Here is a 27,930-nt window from a genome sequence, read left to right on the forward strand (position 1 = left end):
TATCCTGAAGCACACATGGAAGGGACACTTTCAGTGCTGGAAGGATTCTTGTCTGGACAGTAATGGTTTTCCAAGGGGGAATGTAAAGAATGCATTTATAACAACAGGGTATTCCTGTTGTCCAGACCCTGTGCATTCCAGGACTGCATTTCTGATCAATGCCAATAAGAAGATAAAGTTTGGCTGCAGGAAGTTTTGGTAAATTGAGAGCCTACCAGATGGGTATTTGGAAAATGTCTTTTGATAAAAAACTTGCAATCCTTTGTAAAACTCAGTTATGTCAGAGGTGATGTTAGGCTGAACATTAGGCTGATTTAGGGGTTCAGTATTGAAGACACTGCACATGGTGTTCTTTCCCAAGAACTGTTGGTCACTGACCTGAATGTTTCCCTGTAACCTCTTGCAGGGTGTGTCTGTGGCTGGTTCTTCTTGTACAGCATAGGAAGATGCCCTAGAAAAGTTTGAACTTGATGTCCTGGGGCAGCCCTTGGTGGCTGCTTCCAGGATGAGTAAACTTAATTTCAGACCTGTATCCACACAACCAGATTTTGAGGAACAGCTATATCCACCTTCCTTTACCTCCCTGAAAGGGCATTCCCCAGTGTGTGCCCACTCCTTTCTTCAGTTGGGCAAAGCTACATGCTCTGGTTCATGGAGAATCAGTTCTAGTTCATGGTTAGCCCTGATTCTGCAGCAGGGAAAATGCACCGCTGGTGAGGGTTAAATGAGTGTTTGGTGCTGTGGTTCTCTTTTCTTCCCTTCCTTCCACTGTAGGATTTGTGCAAAGTCACACTGTCAGGTTCATCCTGTGCACCTTGTCTGAGTGCTGGCTGGTGCTGCAGGAGTGTGAATGAGAGCAGAAGTGAAGGGCTTTGCTGCCAGACACTTGAGAGAGGCCTTCTCTTCCTCTTTACCTTTACCTGCTCCCCTCCCCTCAGACCTGAGCCCGTGTCTGTGTTGGGTGCAGTGTTGTTGTGCCTGTGCTGGGTCTGCCCTGCTGCTTTATGGAGTTGGGCCAGGTCTGCTGTGAGTTTTCTGGAGCAGTCAGGACAGTGGGATTGATAAATGATGTGGCGTGGGCAAGAGTAGCCACTCGGTGTTTTGGACTGCAAATGTCTCCAGAAGCGGAGACCTCGGTTCCCAGTGGTACCACAGGTTGCTAGAGGAGGTGTGTCATTTGCATATGTATGCATGAAGCTATCCTTTGCATGTGTTTTCTATATTACAAGAGACAAACATGTTTTGTTTATATTGCTCTCTATCTCCCAGATTATTATCAAATGGGTTTCACTTTCCACAAGTCTTGACTGGGGAATCTGGGTTTATGCCCCCACCCAGAACACCCACAGTGTCTGACTCTCCCGACTTGCCCTGTAATGATGAACCCTTTGGTGTGATCTTTACCCCCTGGAACAGTCTTATAGCCAAGCACTGGCATGATTGACTGAGGACCCAGAAGAACTACAACTTCTTTACCGGTAGTGGCAGGAATATTTATTGAGATGGATGCAGTTGTCTTTTATGTGCAGTTTGTTGCTATGCCTGATCTTCTCAATCCTCAGATGCCAGGTTATGAGCATGAAGACAATTATACTCTTTGTAGTTAGAGGGGTAACAAGCCATCAGTTAGTGTGAGGGTAAGAGAGTATCTGCATCTGTCAGAGAGAAACCAGTCACGTGTTTTCTCTCTGACATATATGTTTTGGTGTTGGATTTCTTGGCATTTGGGCCAGTATAGCCAATCCTGTCTGCTTAGATGCTAGGATAGTTTCACAAGTGAAAATCTTTTGGGTCTTCCTTGTGGCTGTTGATAGTGTGAGGAGAGGAAAACAGGTGTAACACTGTCAGGATGACAGACAATTCAACTTCAGCCAAGTTCAGTGAACCGAGAAATTATCTCCCATTTTGGGTTTTCATGGGAAATCACCTTTGTCTCAAGTGAAATATGTAGTACAGATCAACAAGGAAACAGAAAATGAAATCTTAGCAAAATCAGTCACATAAAAACTGAAATCTTCCAAAGTAAGGGATCCCTGAAGTGTTCCATCTAATATATTTGTACTTTCAGTGGTCATTCACGTCTACCTCAGTGTCTTCACAAAGACTGCAGTCACCAAAATAGTGTAACACCATAGGAAGCAATGTAAAAATATTCCAAACCAATAGTCAGTAGTTTGTAAACCTCTATACCTATCCCTATCCCAATAATCAGCTGCTAAATATAAAATTCTGGGGTTTCTGTTGCATGAGTTAAATCCTTCTGTGGCACTTTAAGCATACTTTTTTAGTAGTTCAATGATTTTCAGATACATTTTCTCAGGTGCATCAAGGCCCCAGAGGAAATCGAGATGTCCCCAAGGAGGAAAATGCTCATGGTAAATGAGATTAGTAATCCGAGGAAGTAGCCTTGCCATGTCTTTTGGATCTGCAAATTTGTCCTGTCCACCACTCCAAACAGCAGTTGGTGTCTTTATGTCCTCAATCTTGTACACAGGAGGAGCAGTCTGTAAGACAGGGAGGAGACCTGAGTGAATGCTGCTGCTGTATCAAAGCTGTGTTTAGAGAAAGGTTTCTGAGGAAGCACCTCTCTTTGTCTTTTGCTTCTGCACTGCCTACAGTAAAACCATAGGGATGAAGGCCACCCTCTTATTGTTCATTGCCCTAACCCCACTCCCTGCCTTGCTTGTCATCACAGAAGTTGTTAAAGAAACACAGAAGATTAAAATGGAGATCATCTGAGATCTCCACCAAATGACTTAATGCGGGATGTTTATTTGTCAGTATGGTAAGGGACTGTGTCAAGATGTTTTTAAACTGACCTCTGTTATCAAAGGGTGGTTCAGTTATCTTTCTTCTTGACTGCTTTTTGGGCAATTTCCACAGCTTTGGGAATAAAACACTGCCCATTTCAAAATTTAAACTTTAGGTATTTAAAGGCCATGTGTGTATGAAAGGTGTCTGAGAAGGAAGGTGTCTTTGGGATCTTTATCCACCTGTTAAACAATGTGCCACCCATAAAATAATCTGCACTGACTTACAAAGCGCACTACAAGTCTGATCTGATCAAACCTTAAAATATTATCAGACAAATTGTAAGTGTTGCAAGAGGAGCAGAGCATTTTTGAATGTTGACTACACAGTAACTAAGGTTCCTACAGACCAAATTTTACCTGTTTTCTTTTTTCTATACAGGATACTTGTGTTCTCCCCAGCAGTCCCCACTATGACATATTGAACCATCCCTTAAGTTTAATTTTTACAGCAAGCTCTGAAAACCAAGTTATGCATTTCCACTTTTTTTTTTTTTCTTTTTTCCCCCTTCTCCCCATTTTAGTGTTTAACTGAAAGACCTTGAGGATTTTTGGGAAAGTAAAGAGCTCTGTACTCATCCAGTCCTAAGATCTGGGTGCGGCTCTTAGCCTTTTGGGAATGGCAGGTAAGCTGACACATCCCTGCATCAGTAGGGGAGGCTGCAAGAATCTGTATATGCCGTGTTTGTGAATAGACTTTGACAATTCTGAGTATTAGATTCAGGTGAAACTTTACCTAAGTTCACCTTCTCCCTCGTAGCACTCAAGGTGCTAATATATGAATTTTTCTGTTCTTCGTTTTACCAAGACCCAAGGATGAGTTCTCAGAAAAATGAATTGCCTTACCTGGTTGTATTTCTTCATGTTTTCCTTACAGCCATAGTCATAAGCTTGAAACTGGTCTGCACGTATGATCTATGAATATTGTAATGAGGACAGATAAAACGAAAGTGTTAAGAGGCAGATTGCAGGAGTTGTTTTCTTGCATATCATTGAAGTCTCAGACAGTAGGCAGGATTTCAGGGATAGGAAATCCCTGAAGAGGGAATGTGGGATAAGTGATTTCACCACCTTTCCCCTTGCTGACATTCTCTCCTGATCTTCAACCACCACCCTTGTTATGTTTAGTTATTAAAACCTTGCTGCCCTATCTTAATTGGCTCTTTAATTAGCTAACATGGCTCTTTGTGATGCAGGAGCGTGTCAGGGCTCTCACTAGCCTGGGATACCTCCTCACAGTCCTTGACTTCTGTGTGCCTGCTTGGTCTGGTCTGGCCTATCGATATCAGAGGCTCTGTACTGCACTCAAGAGCATTGGGAGCAGGGTGTGATTACCTTGACACTAACCTGTTGTCTTCTGTGATCTGTCGGAAAGGAAAATCAAAACAATAAAGGATTAACCTGTCTTACTGATAATGTGTGCACATTTTTTTTATCCAAACCTCTAAGTAACTGAAGATATGATAGAAATCTGCTAGCTCATCTCTGTTTTCAGGCTCTGGGTGCTGGGTATCTGGTCTGGATACCAGGAATTTTAGGCAGGGGGTGTACAGAACGCATGTATTTAAGGGCTGGTTTAAGTGGCACAGCTCACTTAGAGTTCACTTAAGTTCACAGTTCACATAGAGTGATGTGTTTCTGAGCCAATACCATCTTGCCCTGGTCTGATTTGGAACCTAGGCAGAACAAACTCAGGTCTGAAAGTGGCGTGAGGTACAAGCAGAAGAGGCAGTTCCCCATTTTGCCATTGTGCCAGCAGGATTTGTGCAGTAAACTGGCTTTTGGAGGCAATAAATGCTGCAATTAACCCCCTGGGAGACAAGCTTTGACCTAGATCACTTCTTTGTCTGGTTCATCCCTGACTGTAAAGTTCTCACTTATGCCACCTGCCAAGTGCCTAGATCGTGCTTGTGTTCACTTCTGCAGCTTTTAAGGCATGCATCATAAACAAGGATGGAGGCTGGATGCCAATAGAACTGAACATGGAGAGGTGTGAGGTGCCCTGGGGAAATCTCAGAGCCTGCTGCCAAAGGGGAAATTCAGGGAATGATCTGGTGAGCCATGGGAAATGGGGCTCCCTCTGTGACAGGAGAAGATGTGAGGGGCAGATTTCCAGATCTGTCACCTCTGGACTTCCCTGTTGGCTGTCAGTTGCATAAAAAGACATACTAAGAGTATTTATATGTCAGCACAGTTATACCTGATGCCAGTGAATAACGTTCTGTACTGATGTTCCAGCTGGGTAATGTCCTAAGTATGAATCTATTCGGCTCTGGAGACAAAGCAAAAGTGTTATGAAGGCAGAGATCCAGAGTAAATGATGTGACAGAGTAAAGCTGTGAAGGCCCTGAGCAACATACTGCTGCTGTCTATAAAACCCCATTTTTATAGGATATTCTTCAGGTATAAAAAAGGAAGTTGAGGGAAGATTTATAACTATGCTAGTTTACAGTAGGAATGATTAAATGGGATTTTATACCTTTGGGATAATCTTTTCGACAATAATCCTTAGCCATAGAAAAAATATAATTTGAGAAGCATGCATGGCCTTTTTTTTCCCTGTTTCTATGATTTGCATGATGCTTTTAAATAGTGCTGTGCATAGTCAGTAGAGAATGATTGTTAACATACAGTTCTCTTGAGCGTAATGAAGCTGCATGTGTGAGAGCTTTTTACGGGCACACTTTTTAAATAGTCTGAGAGATGAAAGGTGACTGGAGAGCAGACATATGAAAGGTCTGTAGGAAAAACAGACCAGAGTAGAAGGAATTTTCTGTAAGAAAAGCAGCCACAGTAAAGGAATGCAAACTTTGCAGGGATAAATGTGAAGAAACAGCTTTGAGTTTTAGCTGGAAATGTTTTAATGTGTAGCAAGCAAAAAGAAACCATCTCTTATATTCTGAGGAGTCAGATGTCTGTTGTTTAGGAAAGAAGGTAAATGAATTGTGCAAAAGAGGAAACAATCTTTCTCCATCCAGTTGCCCTTCAAAGCTATTTCAGATTTATTTGTATTAAGCTTTTCTTGGATGTGCTTACCGTGTTCACATTTTGTATCATGCCCCCGACTAGGTAGGAGAAGAAACGGCCACAAACTTTTCCCTGACATGCACAGAACTGTGTTACAGGCCCTTTCAACAACTCATTGTAGTGAAGAGCTCCTTTGCGGCCAAGTAGGAACTGAGGGGAGGAAAAGTGAAAAACTTTTCTTAGTTGTTGCAAGATTATTTCATGCAGAAAACTCCCGCTTCTTTAAGTCACTGTCTTTAATAGCCTTGCCTCTTCACAAGAGGCAGGATTGCTGAAACTACTTGCCATCCCACTCTCCTTTATAGTGTGTTCTTCCCAAGGGCAGGCCACATGTTCCTTCTTCTCCTTGAGATGAGTGCTGGAGATCACTATCCACTGTTTCTAGTGTGCTGATCTCAGTGAGAAAGGAAGCTGGCTGCACTGATGGCTGCAGAATATAGGAATTCCCTTTTTGCCCTAATATTCTTTCCTGGCAGGTGCAAACTGTACTGTGGGTACCACTACTAAGTAAAGAGGGATCAGACAAATGAGACAAAAGAGGAGGGGTTAGAGCTTGGAAAGAAAGAGGATGTGCTTCTGTGGTTTGACATAAAATATAACACGCATGATTTCCACATTCACTGCAAATTCTATTGACACCTTCTGGTGTTTCAGTTGAATTTATCACTTTAAATGTAAATATTTTACAAGCATAAATGGTTTTCATGTCTGATAAAATTAAGATGTGAAATATATTATTTGTGGTTTTAATTAGTGCTTAAGGCTACATTTAGTAGACTATATTATATTTCTTTTGTTCTGGTATCTGAAAGTTTTATTCAGAAATATTTGACTTAAATAAATAATGGTGAAAATATGTCTGCTACCTTAAAGGAATTGCAAAAGAGATATCTTGTGCAACCTTGCAGTTTAGCTTTCTGGGAAGTCTGAAGTCTACAGGCACTGCCAGCAGTCTGATACACTGAATAAAATTCAGTGTATTCAGTCTGATACACTGAATGAAAACACCCCTTAAAAGTTCAGGCTGACAGTCCAGCAGAGACAAAGCAGACAATTATGTCTTTCTCATTAGAAGGAGAAATGACTTACCCTAATCAGTGATTTGGGAAGATTTGTAAGACTAACCAGGGGACTGGTGGCATGTGTGATGGTGGCCACTGGTGCCAAAGCAAAGAATGCTTTAATCTTCTGAGACAAATCAGGGTAAGTAGAAAATGCTATGAAGCCTGCAAGCTCAGAAAAAGAAATCAAGTTGATGAAGAGATCTCCAAGACCAAATAAATAAAAAAAGCAGTAGGCAGCAAAGGAGTGAGACTAGATTAGCACCCCATTGGCTGTTTTCCATGTCTGTGCTGCAAATGTAAAGAAAATGATTCTTGCTTAAAACTTATTTGGGAGATAAAGTTCATGCTAAGGGTACAAGCTCATTAGAGCATGTACTGATACTGCTTTTGTCAGAACTGACAGTTTTAGTTTAAGGCCAGTTTTGGTTGAAAAGGTATATTAATCAAATTTTTGAAATTCAAATTGTCTCTAAAGTTCCTTAAACTCAAAATTAAGTTTCTCAGCTTGCAATCTCAGAAAGACTGTGCATTTGTATGCTGGCATTCAACAATAAAATAATTATCTGAAGATTAAGAATATAATTTTTGCTTGCAACTAAGCACATACTTCTATGAAAGTTAATTCACACATAAAGGAAGAGTATAAGAAAATCATTAAAGCTAAAAAGGGGTTGTCCCCTCCTGTTTTCTGAATGTGTTTAAATTTCTCCACTGATGGATTTGATTGGCTGACATAATTATCTAACGACATAGAAGGTGATGGCTTAGTCTGAGTTATTCATTATGCAAAAAGACTCAGAATGCACATATGGGAAGATAGGAAAATAATTTTCTAATAATGCCACTTCCCCTCATTTACTCCTCTGCTTCTGAGTTTGTTTTTGTAAAAGGACAATGGTACCCTGTGACATAAACCCCAGAGTCTGCTCACAGATCTTATCTGTGAATTATAAACACTAACACTGGCTCTTTGGTACCCAGACAGTTCTGACATTACCTGCTGCTGACCCTTCAGAGTGACCAATATAGTAAACATCCTTCTGTCCAGTTTTATTCATGATGAAGTTCAGCTCTGCAGGAATATCGTATTTACCTATTTCATCAAAGCTGTGGGGAGAAACATAAAAAGCTGGCAAACAATCTGTCTATCATGGTGTGAGTTACTGACTGTCAGTTTTGTTCATTGCACCAAGCAGGACCCCCAGAAGGAGGAGGTTGCACACTGAGTCTGCATCCTTGCTTGAGCTGGGGAGGTGGGCAGAGGAGTGCAGCTGTGCAGCCTGGCTGCCTGATGCTTTGGGCTCTGTGTGGATGAAGTGCCAGTTTCACCTGACAGCTGCAGCCCGTGGGGAACTGGATTTAATCAGTGCTTTCAACTGCGTGGTTACAAGAAATACTTTTCCCTCAGATAGCATCAGTTGTAGTAAACAGATTTCTAGACTGAGCTGAGCAGTCTCCTGTTCTTTTTGCACTTGGGACATGGTGTCTGGTGGGAGACTTCAAGGTTACAGATGCCTCCCAGTTCTGGAAGCGTTCTCCTAAAGAAACCAGCATGGTGGATGGACAAAGGTGACCTGTGTACTTCCAGCTTTGCTTCTGTATGTGCTGCTTCCAGAAGAGCCTGTCAAGATCATGAAGCCAATTCCTTCTTATAACTTCCCTGATTTGCCCAGGAGTGCCTGCATCTGTTGAAAAGAGTTTGTCTAGTCTTCTTAAAAGTTGCATGTCCTACTTGAAATCAGATTATATGAAAACATGTAGTGTTTTCATATAATTTAGAAGGGAATTTTTTTCATATAGCCAGAAGGGGAAAGGTTCTGCATTCTAGTAGCAACCTCCTAATCTTGCTAGTTCCCTGAAAGTTGCTTTCTTCAGAAATTCTTTCTCCACAAAGTACCTGAACTGCCAGAACTCTTTCTGGCAAGGCTTAAGGGTCCTGTGTTTTACAGACCAGGTGTCTCCTCGGCTGTTTCCCAACCAGACGTCATAGCCGGCATCTGCAAGGATGAAGCCCAAGCTGTTGTTGGGCAGGTTGGAAATCCAGTGGATAGAATCTGCTAAAATACCATGATGTAGCAAGACTGCAGGCTTCTTCCCTGAAAGAGAAAAGATTTTCCTAGGCTGTAATAGGTAATGAATGTGTAGTTAAAACTGGGGTGCAGAATTTGGTTTTGCAGGAGTGTTTTAACCAATATACAGAATTCAGGTCGCATTCTAGGCTGAATGACTGGGTGCTCTTGCTGAAATGGAAAAGTATGGAACTTGCCATTGCATATGCAAAGGGGAAAGATGGGGAATCCATGTTAGAGTTGGCTCTCAGACCTTTCTTATATCCTATAAGTCATACCTGTATTTTGGCTGTTCCTTCCAGCAGGAATTCTGAAAACACCAAGAATGTATCCATCCTCTGTTGTAACTTCATATTCCTCGCTGGGGAATCCATGATATCTGATAATTTCACTCTGTGGAAAGCCAAAGGAAATTTTGTTATCATGCATTTACAGTGTAGATATTGGTGTTAGAACTGAGGCTGCTTCTGCCCAGGAATGTGAAGCTAGCCAGGAACATGCCAGGAAGATAAGTGTAAGATAAAAGATAGCGTATTTCTAGCCTTTATCTACTTCTCTGTGTTGTGCTGGTAGGGAGGGACACGAAAAGGGAGTCCTGCAGGAAAACAAACCCCTGGTCTCTCTTTTGGTGGATGATCCTATAGCTGCCATGCTGTAGCCATGGAGGCTGGAGGATGCAAACAGCAGCAAGAGGAGTTTGGATGTGTTTCTGTGAAGTGGTTTGTGTATTCTACTTAATGTTGTATCACTCAAATTGTAGTAATTGCTGTAGGTGTGGCACTCAAGCACTGCACTGACTCATAAGAGTAGCAGGATGCAGTGAAGTCTTACTTTACAAGCAGACCTGCTTAGACTGTAGTTGTCTGGTGTTTGATTCCCTATTATGGGACAAAGTGAGTGACTAACCTTTTGGGAGATAGTTTATCTTGTTTTGCAAGGCTCACATGGGTCTGTAATATGATATTCTACTTTGGAATGTGGTCAAACCACTCAAATAATATCCTATTTTGCAAGCTATGGGTGGTGGGCTGAGAAGTGTTCCTGTTGTGTGGTGTTGTTCCTGTCACGTGTTCCTGTTGGTGTTGAATTATGCTAAAACAGGTCTGACACCTCAACCCCAAATTAACATACTGATAATGAGACAAAGATCTGGAAAAGGTAAATTGCTAAGACAACCTGGAGACATAATATTGGCAGTCGATCACTTTATACTATCAAAGTCCAGTCCACTTTCGTATGGTTAGGTTCTCCTAACATATCCCTTCTTAGAGTGTGTATGAAGATTTCTCCTTTGGGTTGGGACCCCCCTCAAAGTTACTCCTTGAGGCTGTGCAAAAGAGATTTTGCCCATGGTTTTTGGTGTGGGTGAGAGTGAGTTACATCAATCTCTACTTTAATAATTGTTTCTTTTTGCTAGCTTAAAACAATAGTTTTTATATGATTGCTTTGATATAATGCACTGTCCCGTATTATCTTATTCTAATGGTTTTAGCTACTGTTTTGTGTAGTAAAAAAATCTGATTAGGGTATTATTTTCTAATCATTAATTTAAATAAATAGTTTTTTTATATAAATATATCTGGTTTTCCATGGTTAGTCCTGCAAGACAAAGTTGTAGAATGGTTCAATCATACCTTTATAATTCCTTAGGCTTCAGCACTGAGAGTTGGAGGCTAAGACTGGATTCAGCTGCACCCAAGCTCCTCTTTAAGAAGGAGTTTAGAAATCCAGAGGATCCTTTCAGAACATCCTGACTCAGCAGAAGGGCTTCTCTAATGAACTTTTTCAGAAGCTCCCACTCTCCCCCACAGCAAGGCTGTACCTTTCCAGGGAGTAAACATGCAGCAGTATCTCTGCCTGGTGCTCAGTGAACCCTTACTTGCCAAAGTGTGGTTAAGCAAGCCATGGAGGGTGGATGTCCTATTACAGAGTCACTCACAGCACCACCTACTGCACTTCTGCCATGGTGAGGAAATCTTCCATGATTCAGAGCAAGGGGTTTTTCTTGTGGGAATCTGCTGCTTGAAGAAGGGGTACAAGCACCCTTATCACTGCACTTGGCAAACAGGTTATTACAGAAGGACAGGCCATGAGAAGCCAGCCTTCATTTCCACTGCAAAGGAATTCTTCTCTCTAGCTCAGACTGTTTGGATAGGAGCACCAACATTTCCTCTAGGTCCGTGGTGCAGGAGGTGCCCCTCTGAAGGGAACTTTAGCCTCCTGATAGGCACTGTTAGTGGTAGTGGGAGAGAAGCTTTAGAAAAAAGGGAGAGAAGGTGACCCAACTCACAACATTCATGAAGCATTCGGGGTTGCGACTCTTCTTGCAGCGGTTTGTGTCAGCACCTGCAGTGGGGGCTGCCGTGAATCCTGCTGAAAAGGCAATTCCTTGGGAGCAGAGCAGCACGAGGAGGCACCACATCTTGGGACTGTGTGGAAGAGCACATGCAGGGGTGTTTGTGTTAGGAAGAGACTGGAATTCCCAGGAAGACCCAAGAAGAGAGTGTCCTGAAGGTTGCCCAAGAGTTGTTCCCCAAGGGCTGCCAGAATAAGTGCCTGTGTAAAGGAGGGATTATGTACAGCTTTTCCTGTTTAATATGGGCCATGAACGAGTCAAAGGCTCCAGGATGAGAAGGAACCATCCTGGGGACCTGTGTTTACATGATATCAATGCTAATTTGTAATGAGTACCTTTCTTTCTGTTTATATATGTCTCTTCTATTGTAAATCTGTCTTTCTTGGAGAAAAGGCTGAATCTTCCTGGATTTTAGGCATTGTCTGGTGGTCACAGCAAAGCTGGTTTGAACAGAAATCGTAGTGCTCTCTGTGTAGTTAATGCCCTGCTTTTTGGCTGTAGCCATCTTTGTGATTAGCATGGATGAAACAGGTGATAAACCCAGAGGGTTTTATCTGAAACACCTTGGGAAAGATCATTAAGATTTGGAGAGTGTAGAAAGGATAGGTAAATATTTATTTATTTCCTCTGAATTTCTTCCGGATGGAGAGAGTGAGTTATCAATTATTTTCATTTTTTATTAAATCTGTTATTTCCCTTGAGTCACTACAACATTTGGATTAAGCCACAACTGGAATATTATAGATAGATAGATAGACAGCTATAATATAAAAGACATATATTATTATTTATATATATAGTATAATATTATACTTTTAATATTGAAATCCAAACTCACTGTAGTCTTACCACTTTGTAAAAGAACACTCTGATTCATCTGTCATTACAATAGAAATCCTCCTACCTGTGTGCTCTGAAAGCAGTTTTAGAGTAAATATTCCACTTCTTTCTGCTATTTTATTTATTTCAAACAAAAGTAAAAATCACATTCCTCTTTTTCTTCATGTGGAACATTCTTTGGGAAAAAAACGGAAATGTTCAGCATAAGTCACAGTTTGTACTAAAGATGAAGCTATGGGGTAGCTAAATTATTATCTTTTTTATGTACAATTTTCTATATACTGTACTGAACATGAAAGCTTTGTAAATCAGACATAATATGCCAATTAACTCCAAGGCTTGGCACACAACTGTCTCATTAATTTCAATGGCCAAGTCACGACTGTAGGAGCCTTGAACAATAATTAGTCTTTTTATGCAATGAAACAATGCCTAAGAGTGACATTTATAATGGCAAACTGGAAATAGCTGAAATATTTTAAAAAGAGAAAAAGGTAGAGGAAGGTACCTGAAGGATACATTCAAAAATGGCATTTCTGGAGGTTTCTGAGATTAATGGAAACAAACCTTGATGAAATGAAAACAAACCTTGTATTCTTGAGTCATAATGGCTTTCACATACACTATAAATGGGACAGGCTAGCAGGTGTCAGAATCTCTGGGTAAACTTACAGGGAAAACTCAAATGCTTTTGGAACTATAAGAACAAGATTAATTTAATTTATATACATGCTTTCAGCACTGAGATTTCCATGCATCCACAGTGACATCTCTAGGGGAAGAAAACCAAGGAGAGCAAAATGAAACCATCAGTTACTCCTTTTTCCCATTTGCATGGGTCAAAGGCTTTTTTTCTCTGCCTCTGGCAACCCTGCCCTTGGTGCACAGCAGTCAGAAAGGACAGCAGGCTGGCTGCTCTGAGAACCAGCTGCACAGAACCAGGACAGCACATCTGTATGGAGACAGGCAAGGGAGGAAGAGACCATGGATGCATTTGAGCAAACAGCTTACCTCTGCTGTGACTCCCTTGCTTGCGCCTCCTGCTGCAGCTCCTGCTCTGTCTCCTGCTGATTCGCTGCCAGAAGCTTGTGCCAATAAAGGGAGCAGCAGCTGAGTTCTGTGTGAGATCTGCATGTATAGGAGAGCATGTTAAAGTGCTGCTTGTTTGGCAGTATTTAAGGAGTGGGGTTATTCTATGATAAATAGCACCATTGCATGATATTCTGAAAGACCAAATTGCACCATGGACCTGGTGAGGTAAAGAGGAATCTAACCTGTCATTAGAGCACTTATTAGAGCTGGTTTATTGTTCCCTGAGGCTGTGACAGATCTTCATCTGCACTGCTACCTGTCTTAGTAAGTGCTGTAACTACCATATTTGGGGATAAAAAGGAAGAATTCAGCTTTTCTCAAAGCTTTCTAGTTGTGAATGTGATCTCTGCTGCTGTGGGTAGTACAAAGTGTTTTGGTCACTGGTTCCACACCAATTGCTTGTTTTCTGGATTGCTGTTTACTTGGGGACAAACCTTCATTGTTAGATAATCTTAGAATAAAAACAAAAGTGATTTGAACGGTGTGAACACCACTGCATACAAAAAAGTGTTTGTTCTGAGTTACTCTGCTTCTGTAGGGATTCTCAGGAACAGAATTAAGTTTGAAAACATTGTTTAAACTTGGAGTCAAGAGAGGGTGCTAACACTAATTCTTATTATTTCCAAGCCATCTCCATGAACTCTCTGAACACAATAAATTGGAGACCCCTGCCTAACTACTGAATTAATTGTAGCCAGCCTTGAGGGGCTTGATTCTCACTGAAACTGGCCTCATTTCTTGATGCAGCAAATTCTTTGACACGTGGGTGCTAATGATATGCTGCCTTGCCTGGGAAAATTAATGAAGTACTTGTTAGTAAACAGAACCTGGGAGTCACCGCAGAAACAATCCTGATTTATGGAGAAGGACACAGTCTGTGGAAAAGCCGAAAAGGTGATTTCTCAATGAAAAGCATCACAGCTCAGATGATGCCCCTGCTTAGTGAGAAATAATGAAGACTTTTCTCTGCTCTCTTCTTAGCTTACACCATCCTACATTTCTTTGTTTTGCAGGACTGCTGGCTGGGAATTACCTGCAACACTTTACCTATATTACCTTGTGGTGGCACATGGGATTTATGATATGTTTTCTGATATCATTGATGGAAACCAAGTGAAGAGCAAAAGGTATGTTAGCCCATCGGAAAATGGAAAAGAGAGTGAAAGTAATGCATAGAAAAAGAGAATAGAAAGCACAAAACCTAGAAACAGAAACTTCCCAGGATGGGCTGTCCTTACTGAGAGAACCAGGACAGCTGAGATAGTAAGCATGCTGTTTTAAAATGCCGTGGCAAGACTGAAGCCCAGGTGGTCTGGCCTGGAGCTGGACATAGCATGAACTCAGTTTAGTGCTATAAAACACAGGCTCTGCTCCATGCCATGGAGGGGTTTCTTTGTGCTTGTTGGGTTAATCCTGTGCTGCAGCAGAGGTGCAAGGAACCCTTGTGTTGCTACAAGGATGATGTACAAGTAGTTAACAGTCTTCTGAGGGAAAGTGTAAGGTGCTAGTGTCCCTCTTGCCCAGACACTGGCCACTCCAGGACTGCATTTCTTGGAAATGTGAGTTTCAGAGGACTGTTCTGCACACATGACTCCAACAAGCCACAGATTGCTCTCCTGACAGTAGTTTAACTCATGTGATTTGTAGCAATACAGACTCCAGTGCTTGGAATTTAAAGAGACAAGTGATCTTCTGTGACTTTTATTGAATATACTGTTCTTAAGCTATTGGTATTTAGCTAAAAAAATTAGTTTACCTTATAATTTCCCTGGTGAAGGCCCTTCTGAAAAACATTTAGTTCCCTTCTGGCTCACATGAAACATTTGAAATGTTGTCAAATTTTGTCAGGACGTAAGAATCATGTTTCCTACACAGACTGGGTAGGTGACAGCTTGTCTATGCACTGAGTCTTGGCACCTTTTGGAGAAAAAAACCCTTATTCATAAAAAGAATTAAAATTTTTCAGGACTCTAGTGTTCATTTACAAGCATGGCAAAGAGCACTGAAGCAATAGGTTAAGCAGAAGTGAACCTGTGACTATATACATTTGCATGAGTCTCATACTTCATCATGGTTGGGCTGCTTAATTGTTCTTCAGTTGAAACTCTAACCAGAGTAATCACTTCAGTGCTTTTCAAGAGGACCTGGGATGTGATGCTGGATTAAATGGTAATTTACACTGTCGGGAAAATTGTTGCCTGAAGCTCTTCCTCTGTTTTGGAGAGGATGGGTTTTTTTTCTTGTTTTCTTTCTTGTTTTCTTGTTTTCTTTCTTGTTTTCTTGTTTTCTTGTTTTCTTTCTTTCTTTCTTTCTTTCTTTCTTTCTTTCTTTCTTTCTTTCTTTCTTTCTTTCTTTCTTTCTTTCTTTCTTGTTTTCTTGTTTTCTTTCTTGTTTTCTTTCTTTCTTTCTTTCTTTCTTTCTTTCTTTCTTTCTTTCTTTCTTTCTTTCTTTCTTTCTTTCTTTCTTTCTTTCTTTCTTTCTTTCTTTCTTTCTTTCTTTCTTTCTTTCTTTCTTTCTTTCTTTCTTTCTTTCTTTCTTTCTTTCTTTCTTTCTTTCTTTCTTTCTTTCTTTCTTTCTTTCTTTCTTTCTTTCTTTCTTTCTTTCTTTCTTTCTTTCTTTCTTTCTTTCTTTCTTTCCTCTATTGGTTTGTTTGTTGTTTTTCTTTAATACTTTTTCAGATTACCATACATTTATTTATTTTTGTTAGGAAAGGATTAATTAAACTATTAAGTTGTTTTATGTAGCATCTTAATGATTCAATATTTCTTTCAACAAGTTGTAGCTTATAAATTCCAACAAGCTGGTCAGTAGATGCTGGTCAGTAGTGAATATTTTAGGATCCTGGTGTGAAGAAATATTGGTGAGGAAGGCCTTTTCACCTTTGAGATGTTACTCACTGTTTCATGTGCTTAGTCCAACAGCACATTCACCACATGCTGAAAGACAGAAAGATAACTCTGTTGTGAGGATCCCAGTGAGTGTCACAGGTAGGTGTTATGTCTCTGTCTGTTACATGCCAGCCTAGTTTTCTTCAGATTAACTGCCACTGAAAGGGTGAGAACTGGTGCCAGAAACTAACACTACAGCCAGTGATATTGTACTACTTTAATTAGAGAAGGCTGGAGATAGAATAAGTAATTTTATATGGTTCTTCACCTTGCTGAGAATAAATACAGAAATTATTTGGAAACAGAAATTCTCAAATGTAAGGCAGAGGGCTTGGATTTAAGATGCATGCTTACATGTTTATGTTTTAAGACTTTTTAAAAAATTTACTTGAAGTATGTGAAACGTGATTTAAACTATAAAGGGAAAAGATATTTTTGAGGTGCATGCAGGCATTTGAAATACGCTTGCCTTGCTCGGAAAGACTGAGTGTAGTAGAGAATGCATCAGCATCTTATCTTCAGGGCTACCAGCAATACTTCTCTTCCCAATTAGCATATAAACTATCAGGTTAGACATGAATCATGTTCATTGGTTGGGCTGGGCTAGAAAGAGAAGACTGAGCAAAAGTAATGGAAATGGCTGGCCTGTTTAATTAAAGACTAAGAGGCTAATTATACTGGGAGCTTTCATTTAATGCATGGGATTGAGTTGCTTCCTTTTTCCTGACATTTGAGGTGTTCTTGCAGAAGGTTTGGAATGTGTTTTAGTTAACAGTAGCTTGGGTGGCAAAGTAGTTACAATTGTTCATGATTTTAAGTTTTAGATTTTATTCTCTTTATTCTTTTCACTCCTCCATTTCTTTATTTGTGAAACTTTCTTCCCTTCTCTTTCCCTCAAGGTCTCTTGACCTGTTTTGCTGCTTTCCTTTTTAGGTAACTGAAGGATGTTATTGCAGAAATGACAAAGGAAAATGCTTCTGTGTTGTAACTTGTTCCGTCAGGCTCCCATAAGCTGCTGTTCTCACGTTTACCTCCCTGGGCTGGGTTTCTGAAGACAATTGTTTTATGCTACTGAGTAGAAAGCACTGAGAGGAAAGGCAGCTTAAGAAAAAGTGGTACTTTTAAGTTAACTATTAACCAGATTCAAACAAGCTCCAGCACATGTCAAGTGAGGGTAACTAGTTGGGCTGGTGAACAAGGAGGAACTCCAGAGTGAAGAATAGGCATGGGGATACTCTATTCAGAGGTAGGTAACCATTTTCTGCAGTTGCTACTGAGGGTATGGATATTCACTGGGCTTGGTTTGTTCCCTTCACAGCCTCCCATACACAGGCTTGTAGAGAGATCTGGAAGTTTTTTCCCCTTTGTAAATGTTTTCCTTTGTCTATTAAAAGCTGCCAGTATTGTTAATAGAAGCAAAGAAAACGCAATAACCAGTATAATTACTGTGGCTTCACAAAATATGTGTTCAACATTTTCTGTTGTTCTGTGTTGAGATCAGAATGATTCTGTACATGGTGCAAGCAATGAACAACTTTGCAAAAAGCAGACAGCTCCTTGGCTTACACTGAATACAGATAATAAAGTTAATGCCTAAGAAAACCTCCTGCTCCCCCCGCCCATATTGTTTTAGGAAGGTAATTTTTTTTATCCTAATGGGTTTTTCTCCAAACTATGGTTCATTTAAAATTTTCCTGTACTTTAGCATAAATTCTACCTAAAAATATTCTGTTATAAATTTCCCATTTGTACATGTGGGAACAAATGAGGATTTTGGCCCTTTGTGACTGTGAAAAGAGTGTGTTGCACTGTGTTTCTTTTTCTGGAGATAGCATTACATAGCTGTTGTTTTTAAAGGTTACATTTCTGTGCTGAAAGCCAGCCTTTTATTTTTAAAAAGCTATTCAATGAAATCAAGTATCTTCTCCTCTTTCAGTATTGCAAGGAGCTTGAATCTGTGCATTCATGAGGTGACTGGCAGAACAGACTGTAGCTTTTTCTGAAAGGATTTCTTGCCTCTCTCCAGACCTACTACCCTGGGATAGTGTTGCAGTGTCTAGCTTAATTTCACAGGTGTTCAAATGCTGTCCATGTTTTCCATGCTTATTAATTAATCTTTTCATATACATTCATTTCCTCTCTTTAAACATTTTGAGATCCAGTTTTGCTGGTAAATTATGCTTCATTTATACAGGGTAGAAAGCTAGGAAACTAAAGATAAAGAATTGTAAGTTGCCTTTTCTGAGAAGTATGTATCTGCTATTGGTGTATTCCTCAGCATCCTAAACATAATTTAGACTTTCCTGTTAAGTTCATAGCATGCTTTTGGAATAATTTTAATGCAAAGGAAGAGGCTATGGATTGGTTCAGAATATTTTGATATTACAAAGTGTCTTCCTTTTTTGTAAATGATTGCAAAAGAGCTGATGTAATTTAGGCAATCCCCTGGAGTTCTAAAGGAGGAAGCAATTATAAACTGAAATTGCTCTCCAAGTTGCAAGACAGGCTTTACCTTCACCTCTTCTCTTTTATGTGAAATGCTTTGTCCTTCATACTGTGCCTTTACTTCAGGTGTGGTAGAACTTGCTAAATAGCTGGAGGTTTATCACTAGCCCAGCAAAGCTAAGCAGAGACTGATGCAAGAAATTCTGAAAACATCAGACAGCTTCAGATGTGGTGGCTCATCTGGATCTGAGTAAAGTACTAGGAGCTGACATCAATCATGTTCCACAATTGATTAAAAAAATAAAAATAAAAAATAGGTTATATAATTGTCCTTCCTCACAGTGAAAGTGTTATTGCTTTTCTTGCACCCCTTATTTGGTTGAGAGCACTGAGTGCTCTCAACCATGAAAAACTTTGCATGTCCTGTGAGTACTTCTCACTTTTCCTGAGACCCTATATACAGAACAATTAAATCCTGGTCTGAAAGGCTTGCAGAAGAAGGAGTATTGTAGAAAGAGAGATTTTAAACACTCAGTCATTGGCATATCTAATCTTCAAACTCTACTTTCCATTCTCCAGTGTCTGCCCACTGCATTTTATTCAGCTGGGCAGGCTGTGCTCTAGTTCATTATTAGCCCTGATGCTATGGCTGAGAAAAGGCACCTCTGGTGAGTGTGGAAGGAGTTTAGTTCTGTGGTTCTCTTTTCTTCCCTCCCTTCCACTGTAGGATTTGTGAAAAGTCACACTGTCAGGTTCATCCTGTGCACCTTGTCTGAGTGCTGGCTGGTGCTGCAGGAGTGTGAATGAGAGCAGAAGTGAAGGGCTTTGCTGCCAGACACTTGAGAGAGGCCTTCTCTTCCTCTTCACCTTTACCTGCTCCCCTCCCCTCAGACCTGAGCCCGTGTCTGTGTTGGGTGCAGTGTTGTTGTGCCTGTGCTGGGTCTGCCCTGCTGCTTTATGGAGTTGGGCCAGGTCTGCTGTGAGTTTTCTGGGGCAGTCAGGACAGTGGGATTGATAAATGATGTGGCGTGGGCAAGAGTAGCTGTGGCAGTAGAGATGGACAAAGACATTCTTCTTTCTTTCTTTGTTTCTTCTTACACCATAACCAATCTTTATTCTTCACAGCTTGTATTTACGTAGTTATCAGAAGGCATCGTATTTAATTCTAATTGGTTAGCAACCTATTGTAACTCAGTTCATTGGCTAGAATTTGCTAGTGTATGTGTAAGTCAAAAACTTTCTTTCTAGGTATGTTTACGTTCTTGTCTCCTGGGAAGTGGATGTTTCACATGGGTAGAACCTTTCTCCTCACAGGTGCAATCAGTTCCCACAGGAACAGACTGATATGCAAGCTGATTCTCATTGTTGTAATTATTTTCTCATGGGAACTTATCAGGCTAGCTGTTAGTTACACTTAGTAACAAGGCTTGTTGAAGTAACAAGGCCTGAAACAATTTTACAAGGCCTTTGTTTTGTACGGTTTTACCTATATGTGACAAGTAGCCACTCTGTGTCTTGGACTGCAAATCCCTCCTCCAGAAGCTGAGAACTGGGCTCCCACTGGTGCTCGCTTTAGAGTTTGTTGTTGTGGGAGCACTTTTCTTCTCACACATCCCTAAAGGAGACCCCATAGACCTGTCTGTCCTCAAGTTGTCAGTGCAGCTCTGGGAGCAAGAGGGATCTCCTGGCTGTCCTCCACTTCCATCACACCTCTGCTTCATAGTCCTGCTCCTCACCACAGCTGAGCATGAGCCCAAGATATCACCTTTGGATGCTTTGGGTATGGCTTGCATCTTGCATGTGAAACTCAGGTATTCTGAGCACTATCCCATTGGTTTATTTCTCTCCTGGGTATGATGGGTGGATAACAATAACACAGCAATAGTAATAACAATAACACAAATACGAACCTGATTGTTAAGCTGTGTCACTACTGAGGCAATCTTCTAACACTGTAGGAAACTGAGTTAGATTTTTCAGTCTCTTATCCTCCAGGTTTTTCTATAGACTTAAAGGAAATATGTTTTCTTGGGTTTTAGGTGGAACCTGCTGTTTGTACCTAGCACTGTTCTAAATCCATACTTGGCCTCCCTGCTGATACTTCAGATAGATGTTGTCTGTTTGTAAGAAATTCTATTATTGTCTTATGAGCAAACTTCGGAGAATAGTTTAAAACAGTCTTAAGCACAGTTAGTCCTCCTTTAGATAGGGTTTCCAGAGTGACAATCCAAAACAAGTGAGAGGCGGGAAAGAGATTTGTAGCTGAGGCTTCACAACCACAGAAATCCTGGCACATGCTCAAGCCCCAGCCTGGGGCCAGGCAGGTTTCGTGTCCAATCTGTTGCCACTGGAAGCCTGTTTTGTTACTTTGCTCTGCTTATGAATATAAATCTCTTTCTAATTTTTATGCTAAATTTCTTGGTCAGATGGATCAACTTTTTTTAGCAAGTTCCCTGAAATGAATTGCTCTTCTTTAACACTGACCCTTTAATTTATTTTGGAACGCCAACAGCTCTGTCTCTCCCTACCCCAGCTAAGCAAATCAACCTTTCTTCAGGCTCTCCACATTCCTCAGTTGTAGAGATGTTTCATGCTCCTGCCATGGTCTGATCTCACTTTAGGACCCAAATGACAAGAACCCTATACACTATCTCAGTGAAGTGTCCTCTATAACATCTCTTTCTGTGGGAGACACTGTCTAATATAACATTTGCCTTTCTTGGACAAGTGACCAAGTGCTACCTATTTGTAATTGTTCTTATCTTTATACTTTCCTAACACAATTTTTTCTGAATCCTTATTGTTATTGATATGAATATCATGAACTTACAATTGTTGGTACTGCTTTGTTCCTTTACCTAAATATTCTGCTACTATGTTTGCTCTTCCAGGCATGGAGTCATGTTTGCCAATTTGGGAGGCATGTTACAAGTTTGGGCTGGGTGGCTTTTCACTTTTCTTTGACTAAAAGGTTTTTTCAAGGATACAAACCTGTGGAGTGGGCCTCAAAAAAAAAAAATCCCATATAAATGGGAAAAAAGTTTGTGTTGTTTTGTTGTTTTTTTTCTTTAAACATGAATGGAACACTTTCATGCAGACAGTATAATTTCTGTAAAGAATCCCCGTTCCAGGGGAATAATAATGATTCAAAAATAAATAAAATTAAATACATCAGTTACCAGGTATTAGTTGTTGGAATGAATGAGAACTTCCTCACATTCTCTGTGCCCTGGATGTTTTCTGAGAACAGCTGGTTTCAGAAGGTGAAAGAGCACACGTGCCTTGTGTGTGCTGGTCTCTGTGCATGACTTCAGCCCCAAATAATGTGGTCTCTTGGGGAGTGGTCTGTGTACCATCATTGTTCATGGCTCTAGAACTGAGTTCAGCAGTAGTAAGGTTTAGAAAAAAGATCCCACGATCAACAAGAGCATCAGTCAGAAATGCCTTGGGGTTAAACGCCTAGCAAGTAAAAGTCTTGGAGGCAGTACAGGAAGAAAAGCAAAAGGGCACAACCTGGAGCAGCTGAATGAGCAAAACCAGCCTAGAAAGGAGTAAATTTATATGGTGGCTGGGATTTGGGCAGATGTTCAACCAAAGAGCAAATCTGCTGCATCTTTAAATAAGCAAAGCAGCACCAGAGAACAAGAGTAGTAGGGAAATAGGAGGTGCAGACAGACTCCACAGAATCTTCTCTTTCCGAGACATGAAGATACAGTACTTGACACCAACATGACAGACAGCAAATTTCTAGAGAAAACTGATCTTTTAGGTGGCACTGGTGTGCAAATCACACCGAAAGGGGCTTAAAAGAGGCTTTTCTCCTCAAAATCATTAAAACAGTCTGGTGAAATGCAAAATACCGAATGGTATATGTAGGCCTCTGTAGAAATACAGACAGGTGTGCAAATTTAAAATATGGCCTGTGTTCTTTGTAGATTTTTGTCTGACATAATAAAAACAAAACAAGAAGTGGTGCAAGGTCTGGTAAGTATGTAAATTCTTTATTTGGAAACAAATTACTTCTCTTACGCAGCTGTCCGTAAAACTAAGCAGCAATTATTCTGGAGATAAACATGTTATAGATCAAAGGTTGGCTGAAAAAGTGTAAATAAGATTAATAATTTTAGGCAGGAAGGCAGGTGGGTAGAGGGGAGGACAGAAGGGAGGGAACTAGCTGGAGGAGTGAGGAAAGAGCTCAGAGTTTAGGACTACATCTTTTTTATTTAGAGTATTTAAGATGTGAAAAAAAAGGAGAATGGAAAAGAATAAACTACAGCTAATATTTAAAGAAAATTTCTGTTTTGGAAAATGTTGGGTAAAATTCTCAGTATCAAAGAAAAGAAAGACTTACTCTGCTTTTGACTGGAGTACTCAAATGCTACCTCTCTGCCCCGCCTCTTAAATATTAGTTTCTGCCTTTATTAGGCTGTTAGAAACTTGCAGATCTCCTGCCCTTCTCGGTTTCTCTTAGTCTGAATTCTTGCCACTGGAGAGGGAAGGAATTTTAGCTCAAGGATGTGCAGAAATACTGAATGAAAAGCTGACCAGCAAGCAGCTCTCAAAAGCCAAGCAGGATCTGACCTGTGGGCACACTGACAGGTATTTTTTTATTTATTTCAAGGTCTAGAAAAGAAAAATTGGTGGGGGTTTGGTTTTTCACCTTTCACCTGAAGTGCAGTTCTCTTCTGGGAACAGATGAGTCAGGAGTGGTTCCTTCTGTTCAGCAGTGCTCAGCCAGAGGGAAAGCCTGATGTAAACCCAGGCATGTGGGCTTGTCCCTGCTTGCTGCTTAATACAGTGACCAACTCCTGTGAGAATGGAAGCCAGTTTTGTTGGTTTGGTGTGGGTTTTTTTGTCCCTAATGGCTGCAAATAAATAGGATTTATTTCCTGGATTATAGAAATAGCGTCCAAAATTAACAGAAAATCCATTCCACTGTGCAAAGGCTGTGACTTTGGGGCTGAGAGCCGTGTAGCAGCTGCAGGAGTGTCTCCTACCACCATCTTCTGGAAGGCACCAAGAACTACAGCCTCTGCCAAGTATTTCAGGGTGTGTGAGTAGTAAGCCAGAATGGGAAGTATGGATGTCTTAGTGAAACACGTGCTGATGAATATTATCTTCTCACTTCAGCCCATCTGTCAGGCAGCTTATAACAACGATTTCAATAAAGTTCATCTGCTTTTGGAGCACAACAGCAACTATCTGAATGTCCAGGACAGCTTCGGTGGAGACACCCCCTTAATTTGTGCATGCAGACAAGGAAACAACAGGATAGTTAACTATCTTCTTAGAAAACACGCTGATGTCAACCTCAGAAATAAGGTAAGTGGCCACTGACTCTCCCTTTGTGGGACTGTTCTTTCAGATTCTTGGAGTGCCAGTGGGGACACTGGCAAACACAGACAAACCTTAAGTTTGCTTCTTACTGAGGATATGTGCAGAAATAGGTAGAGCAAAAAGACCTCTCTGCTTATTTTGGTGCCCTGTGTCGAAGTCCATTTTGCCCATCTGTAGCAAGTTTAACACTGTAGCACAAAACTTTACAGATATGCCCTTTAGTTGCTTTGGTATATTCAGTATTCAAAGAATTTTTTTAAGCTCTGTTCTCAGCAGGAGCCTGTGGTGGTTATTGTTACTTTCCTGTTTTCCTCTGGTGTCCCAAAAGAGACGTTTCACATGTCCTTGCTTCAGTAGCCAGCACCTCCATAAGGAGGGGGGCTGTGGTGATTCCTCCTGCTGATTTGCCTTGCTGTGTGGCACCAGTAGCCACACGAAATGCCTGCTCTCTTCTTCAAATTTCTGCAGCCAGGTCCAAGTTTTCCAGCATACACATGGAATCCTTTGGATCCCACATCCTCCTTGCAGGTGTAGTCCCATTTTCATGACCCTCTATGTGTTAAATGTGTTTCTGCTTGAAGGAAGCAAGATGCATGTGTCTATTTATGTTTGAAAATCACAGGGGATTTTCTATTAGTCTAAAAGAAAGCTTGTGGAATTTAAAATGGTCTGCTCTTTCAGTATTAAACAAGGTGAGATCACTGAATCTGGTACTAACCGGAGTTACTTTGTGTTTAGAAGGACCGCACTTGCCTCCATTATGCTGTGAGAAAACGGTTCACCTTCCTGGACTATGTGCTCATCATAATCCTCATGCCAGTTATGCTTATTGGATACCTTCTCATGGTGAGTCTGGATGGAAGCAAGAATGACCCTGGATCTTTCCCTTGAACACATTCTTCACGGCAGTGTTTCAGGCCAGGAACCTCTGTAGAATGTGGACTGCTTCCTTAAAGCAAGACTGAATGTCTTGCTTCTGAAAGCAGAAGGAGCAGGAATTTTGCTGTGACTGTAGCTGGTGAAGGAGAAGATTTGTATTACTGTATCACTCTGACATTTCCATGCCTATTTTTGGGGAAAAACCCCACAGTATATTATATATATTAAGTATATTTAGCACAAATATACTTCAGACTATATGCAGATGAACTGTTTTACTGTGTTACTCCTTTCCTTGCTCTAAACAGGTCTCAAAGACAAAACAGAATGAACACCTGGTCAAGATGTTGCTTAGAGCTGGAGTCGATGTGAATGCTACAGACTCTGTAAGTGGTTTTATACAAATGCAAACGTGGCTCACATGCAGGAAACAATACTAAAAACAGACTACAGAATCTTCTAGCAGCATTGTTGGAGTAGGAGCATCAGGGACTGAACGTAACAGACGGATTCAATGTTTCTCCTTGACACTTAGGCAATAGATTATAGTGTATGCAGAAATAGTTCCCCACTGATCAACTAATCCACCCTTTCTGAACAATGCCTGCAATAAGAGAATCCAGCAAGCTGGGCTGATGTACTTACGTATTAAATACCCAATTCTGTAAAGATTCTAGTGATATAAGCATCTGAGTTTATCAGCATTACAAGATTTTGAACTGGAACAGATTTGTGGGCTACAGGACAAGACCCCGTGTCTTCTCTTGGTCTTCAGAGTGTGCTATCTGCCATAATACAGAGTTATCGATCCACTAGCCCACTTGGGTGAGGTAAAGAGCTCCTCTCCTCTAAGGCAGAAAAGGAGAAACACCAATTTAATCAGCAACAAAATTCTAGAACACTGAAGTGCGAGCAAACAGTATCATTTAAGATGTAGTTTCTGAGATCAAGCTGGTGTGATCCTCTGAAATGATTGGCTTCCTGCTAATGTATCAAACCTGCTTTAGAAGTTGTGTTCCAGGGAAGGAATTAATTTTTTTGTTCCTGTTTTTCTCATGGTAACATTATTTGTTTTACTGTGGGATATATTGTGACAGGAAATGGTATGTGTTTTGCATAGGTAGTCCTGCTTACCTAAGGCCTACTAAAGAAGTTTCAGAAATAAAATTAATCTGCTTATGTTCTCCTTCAGTCTGGCAGCACAGCCCTTCACTATGCTTGTGAAATGAAAAACCAGGCAGTCATTCCTCTACTGCTTGAGGCTCATGCAGACACTTCTGTAAAGAATCAGGTAAGAAGGCGAGGTTGATAAATGTATTTACTAATCATGGTGGTCGACCAGTAAGTTCATTGTAGGCCTTAGCTGGTGCAGAGCAGTTTTAAGAAAAGGGTGCACAGCTTCCTGGCAGCCAATTTGTTTCCTGTTTGATATGGAACATTTGCTCCATTGCCTTTATTGACAAGACCAACTTTAAAGTATGAATCCTTCACTGCTGGATTTCTACCAGTAAAAGCTGCCTGCATGTCCCCTGGTTTAGCACATCTCTTAGCTATATTTAGGTTGCCTCTTAGCTCAAAGCTACTCTGTAGTTGCTCCTAAGATGAGGGCTGCAGGGCAGGCATCAAAGTCTTCCTGGGTGGTTTTTGTGCTGCTGAGGACCCTTCTCCTGAAAGGCTAAGTCAAGCTGCTTCTGTCACCAGAGCTGCTCAAGTGTTGCCCAAATCAATACTGACCTGGGAATATCTGCACTACTGAGTTAAGGTGAGAAGTGTATTACCTATATTGCTCTTGAAACCAAATCTTAGCTGAGTTCTGTACATTTGGATGTTACTCCCAGGAAACAGTGGAAAGGCTTTCCCTATTGCAGGGGAGGTCTCTGTTCCTTTCTTCAGCCAGAGCAGTATTAGGCCCAGCATGTCCTGAAAACTTTATTTTGGGGCAGAAGTGACAGGGCACCTTACACAGGTGACAAAGTTGGGAAATCTCTTTGTACTTGACCCATATCTGTCATATTGCAATGTATTTCATGTGTTTCTTTCAGGACGGGGAGACTCCCTTGGATATAGCAAGAAGATTACAGTTCCACAACATTGAAAGCATGATAAGAAAAAATTCTTAGCCATCAAGGACTCTCAAACATGAAGAAAATTACCTCATCTGACAATCCACCTTTCACAACAGCAGAAGTCCTGCAAAGGATGAGGGCTGATACTTGATAAAGACCCAGTCCATATCCACCCATTCCCTGCTGCAGACTTGGACAATTTTCTGTGAGATTTGTCAGTACCCCAAGGCCATGACTGGGCTGAAAGAAGTTAATTTTATTTTGTAAGCCATGAATTACTACAAGAGTGTTCAAAATATTGTCCTTCCCATCTGTTTCATCAATTTTATTACTTGACTTCTGCAGACTGTGGATTTTGAAAGCTAGCTATAAAATATCTAGAAGCCTAAACATTGCATATGATGGTTGGCAGCCAATGCAAAAATAAAATATCCTTTAGAGTGTGTGTTACTTGTTCCATAGGGGAACTAAACAATATGCTACAGCGGTTATAAAAAGGCTGGTACCCTTCTTCTTAGTATTTCTCTTCCTACAATGGGAGGGGCTGGGAAAATAGATCTCTCAGTTGAGCCCCTCCTCTTTCCATCCTACAAGGGTAGAACTATCTTTTGGTGTTTTGTTTTGTTTTGTTTTTTTTTTGTTTTGTTTTTTTTTGTTTTTGTTTGTTTTGTTTTGTTTCCCATCTAGAAACAGCAAAAAGAGATTCAATGCCTTGCTGGAGACCATAAAGTAAGTCAATTTCCAGACCACTTTAATGCATTAAAAAATAGTAAAGAAAATGTGTTTGGCTCAGTAGAGAAACAGGTCTCTTGACTACTTTTCCAATATAAACAGTGTACTAAAGGAAAAAAAGAGTCAATAAATGAAATGCTGTTGATGGAAACCAGATGTATCATTCCCCTGGGACTAGACAGGATAGCATGCTGTACAGAGTGGTGCATGCAGCAGGGGATAATACCAATCATAATAATAATATATCCATGAGTCTACTCTTGCATAGGTGAAGGCAGAAGAAAACCTGCAGTGATAAGCAATGTATGAAAGTGGCCCAGTGCTT

The 27,930-nt window shown here is 40.7% G+C and overlaps 2 protein-coding genes across 5 annotated transcripts in view; one reads left to right on the forward strand and one right to left on the reverse strand.

Annotated features, from left to right (window-relative positions):
- Positions 1 to 1,474: 1,474 nt before the first annotated feature.
- Positions 1,475 to 27,930, reverse strand: part of LOC111931163 (lysosomal acid lipase/cholesteryl ester hydrolase-like) — a 40,896-nt gene continuing 14,440 nt past the window's right edge. Inside the window, exons 1-10 of one of the 2 annotated variants that reach the window (XM_086899196.1) lie at positions 13,178 to 13,330; positions 11,261 to 11,399; positions 9,249 to 9,363; positions 8,799 to 8,997; positions 7,899 to 8,008; positions 6,927 to 7,063; positions 5,847 to 5,987; positions 5,011 to 5,082; positions 3,657 to 3,725; positions 1,475 to 2,504 (exon numbers count right to left, since the gene is read on the reverse strand). In XM_086899196.1, the coding sequence (XP_086755322.1) occupies positions 2,271 to 2,504; positions 3,657 to 3,725; positions 5,011 to 5,082; positions 5,847 to 5,987; positions 6,927 to 7,063; positions 7,899 to 8,008; positions 8,799 to 8,997; positions 9,249 to 9,363; positions 11,261 to 11,399; positions 13,178 to 13,314 (1,353 nt within the window). In that variant the 5' untranslated portion in view covers positions 13,315 to 13,330 and the 3' untranslated portion in view covers positions 1,475 to 2,270. Of the gene's footprint in view, positions 2,505 to 3,656; positions 3,726 to 5,010; positions 5,083 to 5,846; positions 5,988 to 6,926; positions 7,064 to 7,898; positions 8,009 to 8,798; positions 8,998 to 9,248; positions 9,364 to 11,260; positions 11,400 to 13,177; positions 13,331 to 27,930 lie in introns of those variants that run through there. The other variant, XM_086899197.1, reaches the window with a different exon arrangement.
- On the forward strand, positions 13,290 to 27,316 carry ANKRD22 (ankyrin repeat domain 22). 3 transcript variants are annotated; one of them, XM_086899200.1, is made up of 9 exons: positions 13,290 to 13,522; positions 14,272 to 14,385; positions 16,172 to 16,245; positions 17,080 to 17,392; positions 23,722 to 23,913; positions 24,667 to 24,774; positions 25,116 to 25,193; positions 26,000 to 26,098; positions 26,850 to 27,316. In XM_086899200.1, exons 4-9 carry the CDS (start codon positions 17,372 to 17,374, stop codon positions 26,925 to 26,927), a joined length of 576 nt encoding a protein of 191 aa, XP_086755326.1. In that variant the 5' UTR covers positions 13,290 to 13,522; positions 14,272 to 14,385; positions 16,172 to 16,245; positions 17,080 to 17,371; the 3' UTR covers positions 26,928 to 27,316. The 3 variants fall into 3 exon arrangements, with proteins under 3 accessions (XP_086755326.1, XP_023785367.1, XP_023785366.1); XM_023929599.2 differs by lacking the exons at positions 13,290 to 13,522; positions 14,272 to 14,385 and adding an exon at positions 15,362 to 15,427; XM_023929598.2 differs by lacking the exons at positions 13,290 to 13,522; positions 14,272 to 14,385; positions 16,172 to 16,245; positions 17,080 to 17,392 and having other exon boundaries at positions 23,648 to 23,913.

The sequence above is a fragment of the Cyanistes caeruleus genome, chromosome 8 (genome assembly GCF_971803275.1).
Source record: "Cyanistes caeruleus chromosome 8, bCyaCae1.hap1.1, whole genome shotgun sequence".
Lineage (NCBI taxonomy): Eukaryota > Metazoa > Chordata > Aves > Passeriformes > Paridae > Cyanistes > Cyanistes caeruleus.